This window comes from Aptenodytes patagonicus, chromosome 2 (genome assembly GCF_965638725.1).
Source record: "Aptenodytes patagonicus chromosome 2, bAptPat1.pri.cur, whole genome shotgun sequence".
Taxonomy (NCBI): Eukaryota; Metazoa; Chordata; class Aves; order Sphenisciformes; family Spheniscidae; genus Aptenodytes; species Aptenodytes patagonicus.
The window spans coordinates 149,229,744-149,244,394 of record NC_134950.1 but is presented as its reverse complement, the minus strand read 5'-3'; the positions used below and the strand labels follow the sequence as shown (position 1 = coordinate 149,244,394).

The 14,651-nt window shown below is 34.7% G+C and overlaps 1 protein-coding gene across 4 annotated transcripts in view; it reads right to left on the bottom strand.

Annotated features, from left to right (window-relative positions):
• STAM (signal transducing adaptor molecule) overlaps nucleotides 1-14,651 on the bottom strand; it is a 40,095-nt gene that overhangs the window by 5,881 nt on the left and 19,563 nt on the right. For all 4 annotated transcript variants that reach the window (XM_076331636.1, XM_076331638.1, XM_076331637.1 and 1 more), the window contains 11 exons: nucleotides 12,873-12,948; nucleotides 12,689-12,784; nucleotides 11,997-12,143; nucleotides 11,636-11,726; nucleotides 9,583-9,775; nucleotides 9,158-9,252; nucleotides 7,790-7,878; nucleotides 5,993-6,080; nucleotides 3,288-3,342; nucleotides 2,789-2,942; nucleotides 551-726 (listed from right to left, as the gene is read on the bottom strand). In XM_076331636.1, coding sequence (XP_076187751.1) covers nucleotides 551-726; nucleotides 2,789-2,942; nucleotides 3,288-3,342; nucleotides 5,993-6,080; nucleotides 7,790-7,878; nucleotides 9,158-9,252; nucleotides 9,583-9,775; nucleotides 11,636-11,726; nucleotides 11,997-12,143; nucleotides 12,689-12,784; nucleotides 12,873-12,948 — 1,260 coding nt within the window. The remainder of the gene's footprint in view (nucleotides 1-550; nucleotides 727-2,788; nucleotides 2,943-3,287; nucleotides 3,343-5,992; nucleotides 6,081-7,789; nucleotides 7,879-9,157; nucleotides 9,253-9,582; nucleotides 9,776-11,635; nucleotides 11,727-11,996; nucleotides 12,144-12,688; nucleotides 12,785-12,872; nucleotides 12,949-14,651) is intronic.

Sequence of the window (14,651 nt, the reverse complement as noted above, 5' to 3'; positions counted from 1 at the left end):
ACTTGTAGCTCCTTTATATGGAGAAGCTGTATAAGCTTTTGTAAGTATTCATAGCCCATTCACTTCTTTCCCAAAATGAGCAGAATTCTCCCCATGCTTCCCCAGTAAGATATTTGAAAAAAGAACAATACAATATACACTAGCTCAGAAATTATGCAAAGCCAGCCAGAGCAGCAGATAATCTTCATCATTAAATGTATATTAAAAGTTAACTTAAAAAAAAAAAAAATTAGTCATGTCTATATCATTTTCTCTAATTTTTCTTTTATATAAAAAAAATATATATATAAAAATTACACATTTCTTCTATACAAAATTAAAAACTAGAGAAAATTATGAAAACAACAGAAAAGTTTGAAGTTTGTCAGGAATTTTTACCAAATACACGACACCAATAAAAAGCACGCTGGAAATAATTGCACTGAAGTATCTTTCCGTTGTGTTTAAAATTATACTTCTGTAAGGAAAAAAAAATCTCCTTTAAATTATCATCTGTAGTCCTTTATGTTTAAATTGATTTAAACTTGAATAGGAAAATACTTAAAATTACTTTGTGTAAGATGTCTGTGCAGGCTGACCAGGCAGTACTGAGCTGGCAGATGGAGTAACTGTGCCTTGGCTGAGAGAAGAGAGTTGTTCAGGAGGAAGATTATAGCCTTGAATATGGCCCATCTGTGCGCTCCCTGCCACCAAATATGCATTACTTTGAGGTTGCCCCGGATAAACCTAGGAAGTTAAAGAAGTATTAAGACTAAAATACAAGAAAACTTGGTATTTAATATCTGACTTTAGAACTTAAAGACAGCCTCTCAAACCTTTTATTACAGATGTTTTAATAGACAGCAACTGATTGTCTTCTATTAAGCGTTGCAGTACAAAAAAATTACCACATTTTCAAAGGACACTGTTTACATTTCTAACCTCAGGCTCCAGTACTAAAAAGGTCAAATAGTTTACTGGAAAACTTGTATTCCAAATGTTATTTTAATTACTATCACTCATGCTAATTAAGAGCTTCTGCTTTTGAATAAAAATACCAAAGCATTTAAATCATGTAACAAATAGCAGTCCAAAGCAGAACACTTTGATGCCCAGATAACTTTCACTAAGTAGAATCGTTAAAATGGAAAGCCAATAATGTACTATTTTCGTGTCGTTAGTTAACCTATCATTTCATGTAACTGTTGAGACTGCCATTGTAAAATTGTTTGAGCGGGGCAGAAGGGAGAAAGAGGTCTAAGAAAATGTCAGTTGAAAATAAGGTAATGTTTTACAACTAACTAGAGGAAAAGCTTGCTAGTCAACTGTATTCTAAAGCAAGACTAAATTACTAAACCCTATGCTTTTGTTCAATCATGAATTATTTGGCTTAACACAAATTACTAGAAGAAATTATCAGGTCTCATGCACAACTGAGTTCATGTAAGTTTATGATATACAGCTCTTCTATCTTAAGATCCATGAATCTCAGATGATATATTCATAGAAGGCGTATCAATATTGCAAAAGAATTTTAGGAGGCAGCAAAGGCATGAGACCTCCTAACTTTTCAGAACTTTATACTGGCTCATCTTCACCACAAAATCCCGTTTTTTCCCTTTAAGAATGCCCAGAAACATGCCCATTTATGAAACATTAAAATTATTTGATAGGGTCATGACATGATTGCTTATCACATATGAACGGAAGACAATGTTGTTCTTAATGACACTGCAAAAACATACATGCTCTTCTTTAAAAGACACTGAAAGAAAGTACATATTTGTAGGAAGCTAAAAGAACTAAATCTGCTTCAATGTTTATATAATACTGCATAGGTGTTAATAAGTTGGCTTGAATTTTTTTTTTTTTTTTACTCATTCAAAAAGCAAGTAAATTATTGAAAAACAGTTTGAAAGGTTACATATTCCTATAAACAGGAAAAGAATACAGCAAGTGTGCATTAGACTATGGAATTAAACATTTAAATGTTTAAAAGACCTTTTAAAAATACCATAGTATATGAATAAGCCAAAAGACTTACTCAGAGATAAGTCAATTACATGGAAATGCTGCCATGAAAGAATTATAATTTTTAACTTCAGTAAATAAATGCTAAATGCTCTCTACTGTTATTTTAAAAAAAAGGAAACTAAAAGAAGAGATTGATTTTTAGGGTGGGGAGGGCATAATCGTAAACAGGAATTGTACTCCTTTGGTTCTTTACTTTCTTTGACCCACCATGCAAAGCCCTGGCAGCTTTAATTTTTAATTTTATGTGCAACTCAAAGCACAGGATGGGCTTTTTCCTTGATCAGAAAGAACCGAACAGAAAATAACTAAAAGTGTTAGAACCTGCAAAAGGAGAATATCCAAAGCTTGCGGCTGAAAACAAACAATAGGTTTGGGGTTTTTTGTTTTGTTTTTTTACATATCATGTTGAGAGAAAACACTGCTCTTTCGTTTGAGATTATCTCTGAGGGAGCAAGATGATTTTAACCTAGCACTAAGGTAACAAAGATCATAAAAAGAGGTTTCCAACTCAGGGGGCAAGGGAGGTGGGAACAGAAGGGCAGAAATAGGAAATAAATTATTACTTGCAATCAACATGCTCCACCACATTTTATATATCAGTACATATTTATTTTAGTAATGTAGAGAAGTATACTGTAAAAAAAAATATTTGAGCAAGTTTTGTAAAAAAAGCTAGCTCGTGAAAAACTGCTTATCACTAATAATTTATAAGAAATCAACCATAGCTCAATATGTACTTAATAACATCAATGGCTATTAAAGGTTATATACATACCTGAGAGCCAGAAACACCAGATGACTGCATATAATACTGTTGGTTTTGTAGTTTTGCATACATGGAATACATTGGGTCTTCATTCATCAATTTATTATACAAAGAAAGAGCCTCCATTGCTTTAATATTGAGCTCTGAAAGTTCTGAATGTTTCCTAGAAAATATATTTTACAGCTTATTCTACAATTTAGATAACTTCAATACAGAACAGACAATACAGGGAAACTTTAATGAGGTGTGATAAGCAACGTATTCTTACTGCCTGTGAAGTGATGCCTGACAAGTGCCAGAATGTCAAACAGTACAATACTACTACTACAAAATATTGTGTGACTAGGGAAAAAATCCTTCAGACCTCTTCCCAGATAAGAAGCTACTAATAAATACACCTATTTTCTTTGCCAGTATTCACAGAAATGATTAAAATATCATTAAGTAACAACACTGGTATTTCTAAGAATGAATCTTAATTTGAGTCAAAACATTTGACTTTTTTTACCTGTCTATATCTTCCAACTTTTCATCTATGAGAGGTCCCATCTGGTGGCACATTGCTAGAATAGAAAGACATTAAAATATATCAGAGTAATAAAGATTTCCATACTGCAAGTCAGAAAGCATCTTTAAAAAAATTATCAGATAGAAATGTATAGATGGTAGTCCAAATTTTTTTTTTTTTTTTTTAAATCATTACTATAATCTGTATTCCAAAAAACTTATAGTAACAGAGGTAGTGTCATGAACAATTTAAGAATGAGATCCAGCTAGTTTTCAGTAGTGGTGCAGTTTAAAAAGCACATTTCAAAAAGAAAATAAAAATACAGTGAAACAAAACACATTTAACATCCAGAGAATGTAAAGCTGAAACTATTTTGCATACAAAAGTGCAGGTAAATCTGAAAGGTGATCTCTTCAAGGAAGAAAATTTGCCACTGCAACCTAGATCATGTGCTCAACTAACATTACTACAAAAAGACTACCTATGAAAACAATGAAGGGGAAAACAGATTGCAATGATTCAAATCATCTGCACGTCAGACACTAATAGCACATTGCTATCTCACTAGAACCCTAACTGGGGGAAGGGCGCTTTTTCAAACCACTAACGTGTGCAAAAACCAACACAAAAACTTACCAGAAGTAGAATGGAAAAGCATTAAAATAAACAAAAATGCACCCCCTGCCAACTTTCAGGACAAGGGCATTGGGTTCATGTGACTGCCAAGCAAACCGCAGTTAACTAACAGAATGATGGAGTTGTCAAATGTAAAATAAACAGACAAGGAAGCTGAAAGGGGATACTACCGTCTAACCCTACTCCAGAATGCATAACGTGCCCACTTATCCGAGCAATGAACTATTAACTAATCAAGAGATGTTTTTAATCCCAAGAACCACTCAACATTCAAACTGAGAGATGAGGAAAAAAAAAAAAGATTCAGGCATCAAAGATGACCTAAATGCATTATAAGCAGCTCTGGAACACTGTCTTCACTCCCAGTTTTCCCAAATTAGAGATGCAGAAGGTCCTGAAAGCCTCTGTGCCATGATGGGTTAAAGGGCATCACTGATATGTTCCTTGAAAGAGGAGTTGTATGAAAGGCATCCATCTGCTTCTTTGAACCTGGGATCAGTAACACATTGGCAGAAATGCTAGGAAAAGATGTAAAACCTGATGTAAGTTCTGCTTATTTTTATGTATAACGTGAAGTGTGGTAAAAGCCATGACAAGGATTGCTTAGATGTCTGTACACTAACATGATGACTGCACTGCTGCTAACTACAAATCCTGGGCTCTTGTAAGTGTTGGGATGAGCTCTCCAATTTACAGACATTTGTGACTGGACATATGGATGGCAGAAGAAAATGAAGTGTTTTTTTGTCAAATGTTGATCAGCACCTGCCACCACTGGTAGGAACCCAAGATCCAACACACATCTACAACAAAATTCCCAGAACCTATGCCAAAAATAGTAGCTACCTAAGGCCTACCTGAGTGTAGAGGAAGTACAGGCTTGAATATGGCATTGTAGAACTATACACGGCCACACGTTTGGCAAGTGCTCTTGTAGGTAGCTGGGGAGCGATCATCTGACTACACTACAGATTTCCGACTCTAGAAGCAGTCCCACAGTTCAATATAAAATTCACCATTGTTCTAATGATCTCACAATGCATTTTGAAAGGAGATCCTAATGTAAGCCATATCTGGAGGTTGGCTGACAAGCATACCTTTAATTTCTTTGCCTCTGTCCTGGACCAGATATAGGCAACCCGCTTCTTAGACAACAGCCTCTATAACTATATTTGGTACTTGAAAGAATAAAACCATACACGTTTCTTTTTACCCCTCTTTAGCGTTAGTGGAACTAGAATACGTGCAAACACGTCACTGATGTGCAGTTCCTAAAACAGGATTCATTTACAGGTATGATGAATCAGATGGGTATGGAAAGATGGGAGATATCTAAAAGCTTACAAGCTTATGCACTATTTCCTGATTAACTTCTAGATAGATCTGGAATCTGCCATTTTCTTAAAATCTGGTCCTATCCAAATCGCCAATTTAAGCCAATGTTCTGTCTCATAATGGGTAAGTTTCTTTACTTCCTTCTCCAAAGTTCTCTTCCAAAAATTTTGCTTCATCTATCAACCTAGGTAGAATGGTCTATAATGCCTCTTTGAAGAGACAGTCTGAATAATTTGAGTCTAAAGGACTAGTCTAATTTGTAGCACTGTATAAGGTATTCATTAATATTAAAGTCCTATAGAAATACGCATGCAAGTGAAAAGCATGTGGGACACCCACAGGTCTATTCTAAGCCTTGGTAGTATTTCTGCTTCCTCTCATGGAATCTTCCTTACACTCCTTTTGCAGTTCATGCTGTGCTACTCCATGAAGGAAAAAAAAATGGATGAATAAGACTGAATTAAGTATTCCTGGGTCTTGAAAAGGAAAGAAATATAGAATACAGTTTACTTGAGAGAGCAGTGGGCTTGTTTTAAGTTAAAGTTTTGCACTTTGGTCTTTTAGATGTAGGAAACAGGAAGTGAGAAGATAATTATGGCCCAGGCACTTTCCTCAGGCATGCTTGTGGTGTGCACATGAAGCTGGAGTAGTTTCAGCTTAGTTTCAATTTGTTTTGATATAGGTAATTACCAGAGAGGAAAACAACAACAAAAACACCCATGAGATTTTCTTACCCTCAAGATGAAGCAATTCTGGGAGGTCTGGCTGGTCATCAGATGGATCCGCACTTTGTAACATCTGCAAGAGCTGGTCCATTTTATCCTAGAACACAAATTGTGTAATTAGGGCATATGTGGGGGACACAATTAACACTTTCAGGATAGTAAATTAAAGCAGCTATTTACAGCAGCCATTTGGATCTCTTGGGACTTGGAAATCATCTAGACTAACTTTAAGAAAATACAAATCAAACATGCTACTTTACAGGAATAAAGATGCTTGAACAAAGAAAAGCCAAATGATAAAAATTTTTAGTAGTAACAAGTGGAACATGCAGAATACCCCTTTATTCCAAAAGTCCTTCTAAACAGTATTTTTTGAGCAGTTTCTGTTTTTCCATTCTAGTTATTACATATGTAATACCACCACCTAGTGGGATTAGTGGAAATGTTTCGACAGAGTAAGTTGAGAGAGTACTTTAAGAAGAAATGGGTACTTAAAACTAAATTCACTGAAAAACTACCCTGCATTTTGTAAGTGTATGAGACCTATCAGCACATGAGTAATGTCATTACTAATATATAGGAAAGGGGTTTTTTTAAGATGATATTTGGAGGGGTTGCATGGTTGACTTCGGAATAAGTCATCCTTGATTAACCAGTTTAAGAGCAACCCATTTATAAAAATAGCAAAGGGTAGAAAATTAACAGGCATAAACTCTTTGAAAAGTATGTCTTGGAGTGGACTATATTGCTTAACCAAACATACATGTAAATGATTAAAAATCACTTTTTAGCTGAGTGCTATCAAATAAATAGCCTTTAACAGTCCAGAGTTATATAGGTTGTATCAAGGTGGAAACTAAAACTATGTTTTTTCCTCCTTAACCCCAGGAAAGGCAGGAAGAAGCCAAATTAACTACTTCCTTAAAAATTATACTATGGTAAGTTTAAAAACAAAACAAGACACTAAAACATAAACCAACTTGGAATCACAGAAGACAAAAGCTGGAAGGCACCTCAAGGCAGGCCTGAGATAAGCGATTTCGGCACACTACAAACTAGTATCTCTTGGGAGGAAAAGTATTTGAGGCAGGAGTCAAATAGGACTTTAGGAAGGCAGTAACTGCTTTTTCATTTTAAAAAAACAATGACAGAACCCTAGTTGAGAAAGAAATGGAAGGTCATGAGAGAGAAAGGGAAAAATTCTAAAAAGAACAATTCTAAGCCCTGGGGTGGGGGGGGGCGGGGAGAAGAGGCACGGGAAAAACATCCTGGGCTGAGAGTTCCTGGGAACCTTGCAGAATCACTGTGGTGAGATTGTGTGAATCTCACTAAATATTACTTGCAGAGCAACAAAAAGCTCACAGTTTTTAGAGAAGGAAAAGGATCTTTCAGACTGGGGAAAGACAGTGGTGGTTATACTGGAAATAAATCTAAGACAACATTCAAGATGGCTATCTCTGAGGTATCCTGAAGTATTTAAAGCAAAACTTGAAAGCAAATGCATCACTCCACACCAAGCTTCTAGTTTGGAGGTGAACAGCTGTACAATCCTGGAGTAGGGCCCTAAATGAAATGCAGTTTCCAAATTCAGTTTCAGAAATTCCTAAGAACTTCAAGACACATGAACAAATTAGAATACTGCAGGTTTTTTTTTTTTTTTTAATTACATCAACTTTCCCTTCCCATTCTCTTTTGATTATGTTCTCCTGACATTTCAAATTGTTTTTGAAGTACAGGATGAAAGGGTTAAACATCACATATTTAAATGTAGCAGCAGTTGAAAATCAGTACTTTTATCATGCTTACTTCATCAATATAAACTGGTTCAGGCTCAGGTTCTATTGTCTCTACTTGAACTTCATCACTGAACTGCACAGTTTTCTTCTCAGCTTTCACTGTAAGATAAACAGGCAGATTTTATTTTATAAAATAAAAATAAACAAAACAATGACGTAAATGTTATACAGCTAGCATGTTGCCTAAGTTCTTCACATTTGAAACATCTACTGTGAAAATTAAAAAAAATTAATATTTCGTTGACATTTGAGGGCCAAAAACATCTCCATAGACTTAAACAATTTTCTTAAACAAATCTGTAAATTGCATAAAAAAAAGACATCAGTTCACACAAGGTCAGTAGAAACATGTTTTAGAAGTAAATGTCTTTATCGTAGTCTCCCTGCACATAACATACTTATCAATAAGACATCAGGAAAACAGACTAAGAGAGAGTGATTGGAAGAAATAGGGCTAATGAGTCAGGTTTAAGAGAAAACTGGTAAAATCATCTATGACAAAGCAGCATTCTTTTCTCCAGAGCAAAGTATAGAATTGAAAGTTTTCAAATTTAGCTATTCCTTCTCCATCAAATAGTAACTGCAAAAGCATCTCACTCCTCTATAGTGGAGGCCACAACAAAAAAGCTGCCAAATATTACTCTTATACCACTTTTATCAGTTAGTCTTAACATAGAACAGATGACTCCTACAGCATGTAATTCTGCTGACCTGCTCATACCTTTGGCACGCTCATATTGAGATCACAGGAGATTAATCTTGCAAACCCATCAGATTTACAGAAATCAGTTCTAGAATCATAAAACCTTGTCTAATATTTAATATTTTTATTAAATATTTAGAGTAGGTTAGACTGATATAAATAGATACAAGAAGATAACCAGTATGCAGAAAAAAACATCCTTGCATTATGCACACATACATACCTACAGTATGCAGGTTTCTTGAATTGTTTGAACAGTGTTAATCTGTCTCTGACTCCTATCTGCCCAGGGGCCTTCAGTTTTTCCTTAATTAGATAAGTACCATTGCAACCAGGCAAAATGGCAATTTGGAAAAAACCTGCTGTTGCCTACTTTTATCTAGGTGTCAATGGAGTTGTTAAATGAGTCTCAAGGAAGCTACTGACAAAGCCAGCAGTAGACATCATCATATTTTTCAGCAGATGCCAGCTTGGGCAACCTTGGTCTGGCACAAAGATATGACTGTTGTTTGCGAGAGCACAGCAAGGGCTCCTCAGTGTTACTTTGAGTATTACATTAACTTGCAACTGAACTCTATCGTAACGGAAAGGAAATAGGGAAAGTAAATCACTACAGAAATATCCCTTGGGCCATGGCAAGGCTTAACATATATACATAAATGTAATGTTACTTACTCATTTCTGGCTCAGCAGAAAGATCAGCTGTTACAAAATTAGATGGAAACAATCCTATACCCTGATGAGTTTCACCTTTCCACCAATTTGGATCACTAAAGATAAAAAAAAATAATTAAAAACCCCATACATTAAAAAAACCCACACTCACATGGAATTTTCCTAGGAACTGCACTGTACAATGCATTTATATTACTTGTAGATAAATACAATTTGTATATACGCAGAAATCTTTATACAAGAATCTTTATGCAATTACATTTGTATGTAAAAAATCTAGGAGATAACAAAATAAAGTATTTAATATGTAAATATATTTTATTGCAATTGTATTCCAATGTATGCTTCTACATAGAAGATATGATTATTCCCAATTGATTTTTTACAGTCTCATATACTTCTGGTAGACATTCTATATAAATTACCTGTCATCGAGGATAGTTATAAGTTCTCCAGCTTTAAAAGTTAATTCATTGTCTTCAGCAGCCTCAAAATCATAGATTGCACGAACTTTTCGGCCCTCATGTTTGTGATTTGTTAAAAGGCTTGAGGTGCTCGGATACAAACTGGAAAGTGTTGTTTGCTGTTGCCTTTGTTCTTTTAGTGACAGTTCAATAGCTACAAAAGAAGAGTTATCAACATGAAAATTCCCTATAAAAATGGGTTGAATGATAGGAAAATTTCACTCCGTGAAAACTTTTAGTATAATTCCATTCCTTTTGCATCATAGTCAACTTCTGCCTTTCACTTAGAAATAATGGTAAAAGACAAAAAGATGTTTTACAACTAGAGAGCTCAAATCTGCCCATAGATTTACTGAGGCTTTCAACATGGACAGGATGAATAAATAGCACTTAAGCACAAACAGGATATCTCAGTGAAGTCATCAATTTTTTATTATTATATTATTATTACCTTGAACTGATGTAAAGTTTTACATTCTTACTAGCATATACATGATGTTGAATTTTTCAAGATTGCTTGAAACAGGAGAAAAAAAACAAAAACAAAACACAGCTGTTCAGGTACACATTGTTTCTCTGTTCGATGAGGAGTCTTTAGCCTGAATTCACAGAATCGGAGAATCGCACAGATTGGTTGAGGTTGGAAGACACCTCTGGAGGTCATCTTGTCCAATTCCTTGCTCAAGCAGGGTCACCTAGTGCTGGCTGCCCAGGACTATGTCCAGATGGCTTTTGAATATCTCCAAGGATGGAGACTCCACAACCTCCCTGGGCAACTTGTGCCAGTGCACAGTCACCCTCACAGTAAAAAAGTGCCTCCTTAATTCATAATTAAGAAAAAGATTTTTGCTTAGACAAGCAAAATTTTGTCTATTCCTTTTCTCTCCCTATCATTCCTTGAATAATTTTACACTTCTTGGTCATTTTCAATTAAACTTGACTGAGCAGAAAGGTTTCACTGATATTAAACTCCTCCAAGTTCGTGAAAAAAATGATCATGTTTAAGAAGGGACAGAGCAGGACACAAAAAACAAGAGAACAAACATTAGAGAACCCATGCAGAATATGAAACTTTGAGACACAGATCCCTTTAAAAGTAGACTTTGGTGGGTCAACTGTTGAAGAAACCATTACAGACAGGCTAATGGCGATTTACATAAATCAATGTTATGTTAGATAATAGCTAAACAAAAAAATGTCTATCAAGGAGGAGAAACTGCAAACATCCACCAACTACTAGCGCAAGAACTTCACTCATACAGCGAACAGCCATTGTTACAACTTTAAGCCCAAAGCCATACTACGTAGAAGGGCTAACATTTGATGCCTTTACACTGCTGAAGTTTGACCTCAAAAAACAGTATCTAGACCATAAAGATCAAACTACTCTAAGAATAACTCTTCACACATGTCTGGTATAGGATCATTAAATGACCTTTAAATATACCTTAGTACAACAGTAAGTCAAAAGAAGCCATCCTGGTTTTGTTTACTGGGGCTGCAGTGAGACATTTAATGCTTACAGCAATCAAAGCCTTAAAGTATACTACAGAAGCAGTATTCAAAGGAATAAAAGTTTAAAGTAGTATACCCAAAATACTTTGCATACAACTTAAACTATAATCCTTATTTTCTCCTTCCATCAAATGTTTAAATTGCAAATGAATGAGCTTCACTTGCCCCAGGAAGAGGGAAAATCCAAGTGCAGAACTTGTATCAAACATTTCCATAGTGGAACATGTCCTTAACATGAGATTTTGCAGATTTTTTACTGTGCTGTTTCAGTTTTGCAAGGGGGAAAAAAAAGTAAAAATCAGGAATGTTTCATATTTTTTACACATCAAATAGTTTTAATCTCTAACCTTCCAGGAAGAGTACAAAAAGAAAGGAATAGAAATCATAAACACAACCCATAAATATACTATTCACATAGAGGAAGGAAGCAAAACATTTGTTCCTGTTTTATTTGATATTTACTAATATATTCACCAGGTCAGCAAGTAAATGCACTCACCTTTAGCTAAATCCTCCTCTTCCTTTTTGTTGGCTACTGTACCAGGATCTTTAGCAACTAGAGCTGGACTTGCTTTTGCCTGTTCAGCAGCCTAGCCAAGAGTGAAAGATGTAAAAATGAATTCAACAAAAAACTGACAATGCATTTAGTTCACCATTTTGATTTGCATTCATCTGCAATATAAAAATCTAAAGTAAATCGGAGCATGTCACCCCTCAAAGGAACGTTTTATCAAGACAAGAGATTTCATTTTATTTGCCAAACACATTATAGAATTCAAGACTAAAGACTGTAAAATACAGAATTGAGGATAAAAAGAATGTGTGATACCCTTTAAGAACAACCACAAAATTTAATATACCTGTGAACCAATAGCTGGGAAAGTAACTCCTTGTTCCTTAAGATTTTTTATCATAGCAGATATTAAACTAAGCTGTGGGTCATTCTTGAATTCATCAGTCCATTCCACCATAAGTGCTTTCAGCTTTTCACAAACTTTTGGATGACCCTGCAAGAACAGTAGAAACTAGTTAAATAATACAGGAATCTGTTAATTCCTTAATTTCAAATAATTTCATGTTACTGCCAATATAAACTCTATAGACACTTTATTTTGAAGTCAAGTTTATCACTAAGGGATATCTTTATTAGAAAGGGAGAATAGTACACCAGCATTGTGTTTGTACTAGTACAGTACGTACTAGGCCCAAAATAAAGCAAAATAAGGTTATACAAAAGCCCTGTATTATCTCCATTTCACCACATCTGTATTTAGTGTTTCACTGCTGTTATTTAACGTGAAAATGAATTTGTATATTTATAAATTAACACACCACACCCCACCTCCCCCAAACAGAATACATAAGTAACTGTAGTGTGAAGTGGCATTCAGGAAGTTCTTTCTCACAGCCACAGTCTTCCCAGTAATATTACATCCTTCCCCCACCACCAAACTTCCAGTCTTCCAAAAGTAGATTCCATTCCACTTTCAGATTACCCCCATTCTCTGTTTTCACTTTTCTTTGAGTTGCATAAATTAGTGGAATACATTACCTTATTCAACACATTGCTTACTTCACTGGCAAAATCTCTTGAACAGACTTCTAAATGAAAGATTTTACCACAGTTTGATACACATGCTCCTAGAAGCTAAAGAAAGATAGATTAAAACTCAGAGAAGATTTTTTTGCAATATAACTTTTCAGGAAGAAAAAGCACTACATTAAAAAGAACCTACTGTTAATGCTTGCATAGCAACATGGGGATCTTTATGGTTCACTCTCTTCATAATAGAACGCAGGCAGTCCTTAGGCCTAAAAAACACAAGACATTTAAAAAAATGTAATGGAATGAACATTTCCTATTGCACACATGACAATGTGTGACAACACTAACAGACAGCAAGCTCTCCCGAACATCGTCAGTAAATTATTTAGTAGCTTGTAAGTGCAACATTAAAAAAAATAAATTAACACCATTAACAGTTGTAGCCATTTCTATCTGTAGGATTAATAGCTTTCTTAGTTATCAAAACCTCTCAGCAAGTTATGTTACCTTTTGTAGTTGAGAGAATTACTGTAAATACTCCAGAAATGCATAAAATGCCTTACAATTAGAGAACCGTAATTCTCTATAGTCCATGCACACTCTTCTGTATTTCACATACATATGTAAGAGCATTTGCTTACATACTGATTACCAACACCTTTTTACTACTTTTTTTTTTAAATTACCACCACTACGTTCCTCAGAGTATCTTTTAGTCCACAGAATAACATTTATAAAGAAGATATGCAATGAACCAACAAGTGCTAAAAAAACCTGTTAGACATTCTACATCAAAGTTTCAAAACAATTAAATACAGAATTCAAGTCTTACCTATGTTGTGGTAGATAGAAATAATGTGAAAAGGAAATTTAAGAAAGAATTTGAATGGGAGTTTCAGACACAGTTTAGCATATTAAAATCTGTGTGACTTTGTTATTTCGTTCTGTCTTTAAAGGTGGTGGAAGGCTGAGCGAGGCTGGGGTAGGAATTTACCATGGGCGTACAAGCATTTTTTGTTGAATAGCCCTGAAAAGATAACCCTGAAAGAGGTTAAGTAGGGAAAGAGGAAAAGAGAAGGTAAATTTAAACTAAGAGATTTTATGCATTTCTGGAGTATTTATAGTAACAACTTTTTTTTTTTTACGCAAAATTATTTTTCTATTGAACTGATATCCAAGAACTAACATGAAACTTAGGTATAAGTTACACCACTGCTTGGCTATACTATATTTGGCAGTGTCTACATTTTACAGAAATGTCCACCTCATATTTAGTAGTACTAATTATAGAAAATGCTGTCACACAGCAAGACTACATATCACTCAGTGTATACCTTCATATAACCAATTCTTACAAATGAAGGCTATAAGGCAAGCACTGCCTTTTATCTATTAATTATCCAAGACTTCTCATATGTTCACTTTACTTGAGAAAGAATACATGCTAAAGTTTTCAGAAATAACTGCTTTTTTTAACCATTAATTTATGAGTAGGACTACCAATGTTATATGAGTGCAAGCACAAGAAAGTGCATGTCCATTAATTGTTAAGCCAGTATTTATAAAGGTAGGGTGCATGATCAAGAGCTTAGCAGTTCAGGAAAAGGACCATTAGCCTAAGATTTTTTTATTAAGGAATCCAAAGTCTTATTAAAAAGTAATAAAGTAACAAGAAAGCCTCAAAGCCAAATGATCTTGACATGTGTCAAGTACAATTTTGAAAAGGTAAAAAAACCAACAAGAAACCCCTCAGTAATTCATAAAAACGCCCTAAAAAACAACAACAAAAAAATATTTGCTCATATATTTAACAGAAACGACCAATATTTGAGTGTTAATGTCTTAACATGCTCAAATGTTTAAAAAAAATCTTTTAATTACATCTATACCAAAAAAAATTCCAGGCTTACCAATGTTTAGTTACACAGACTAAGAATCCCTATTCTAGACAGAACTGTAATCCTTATTT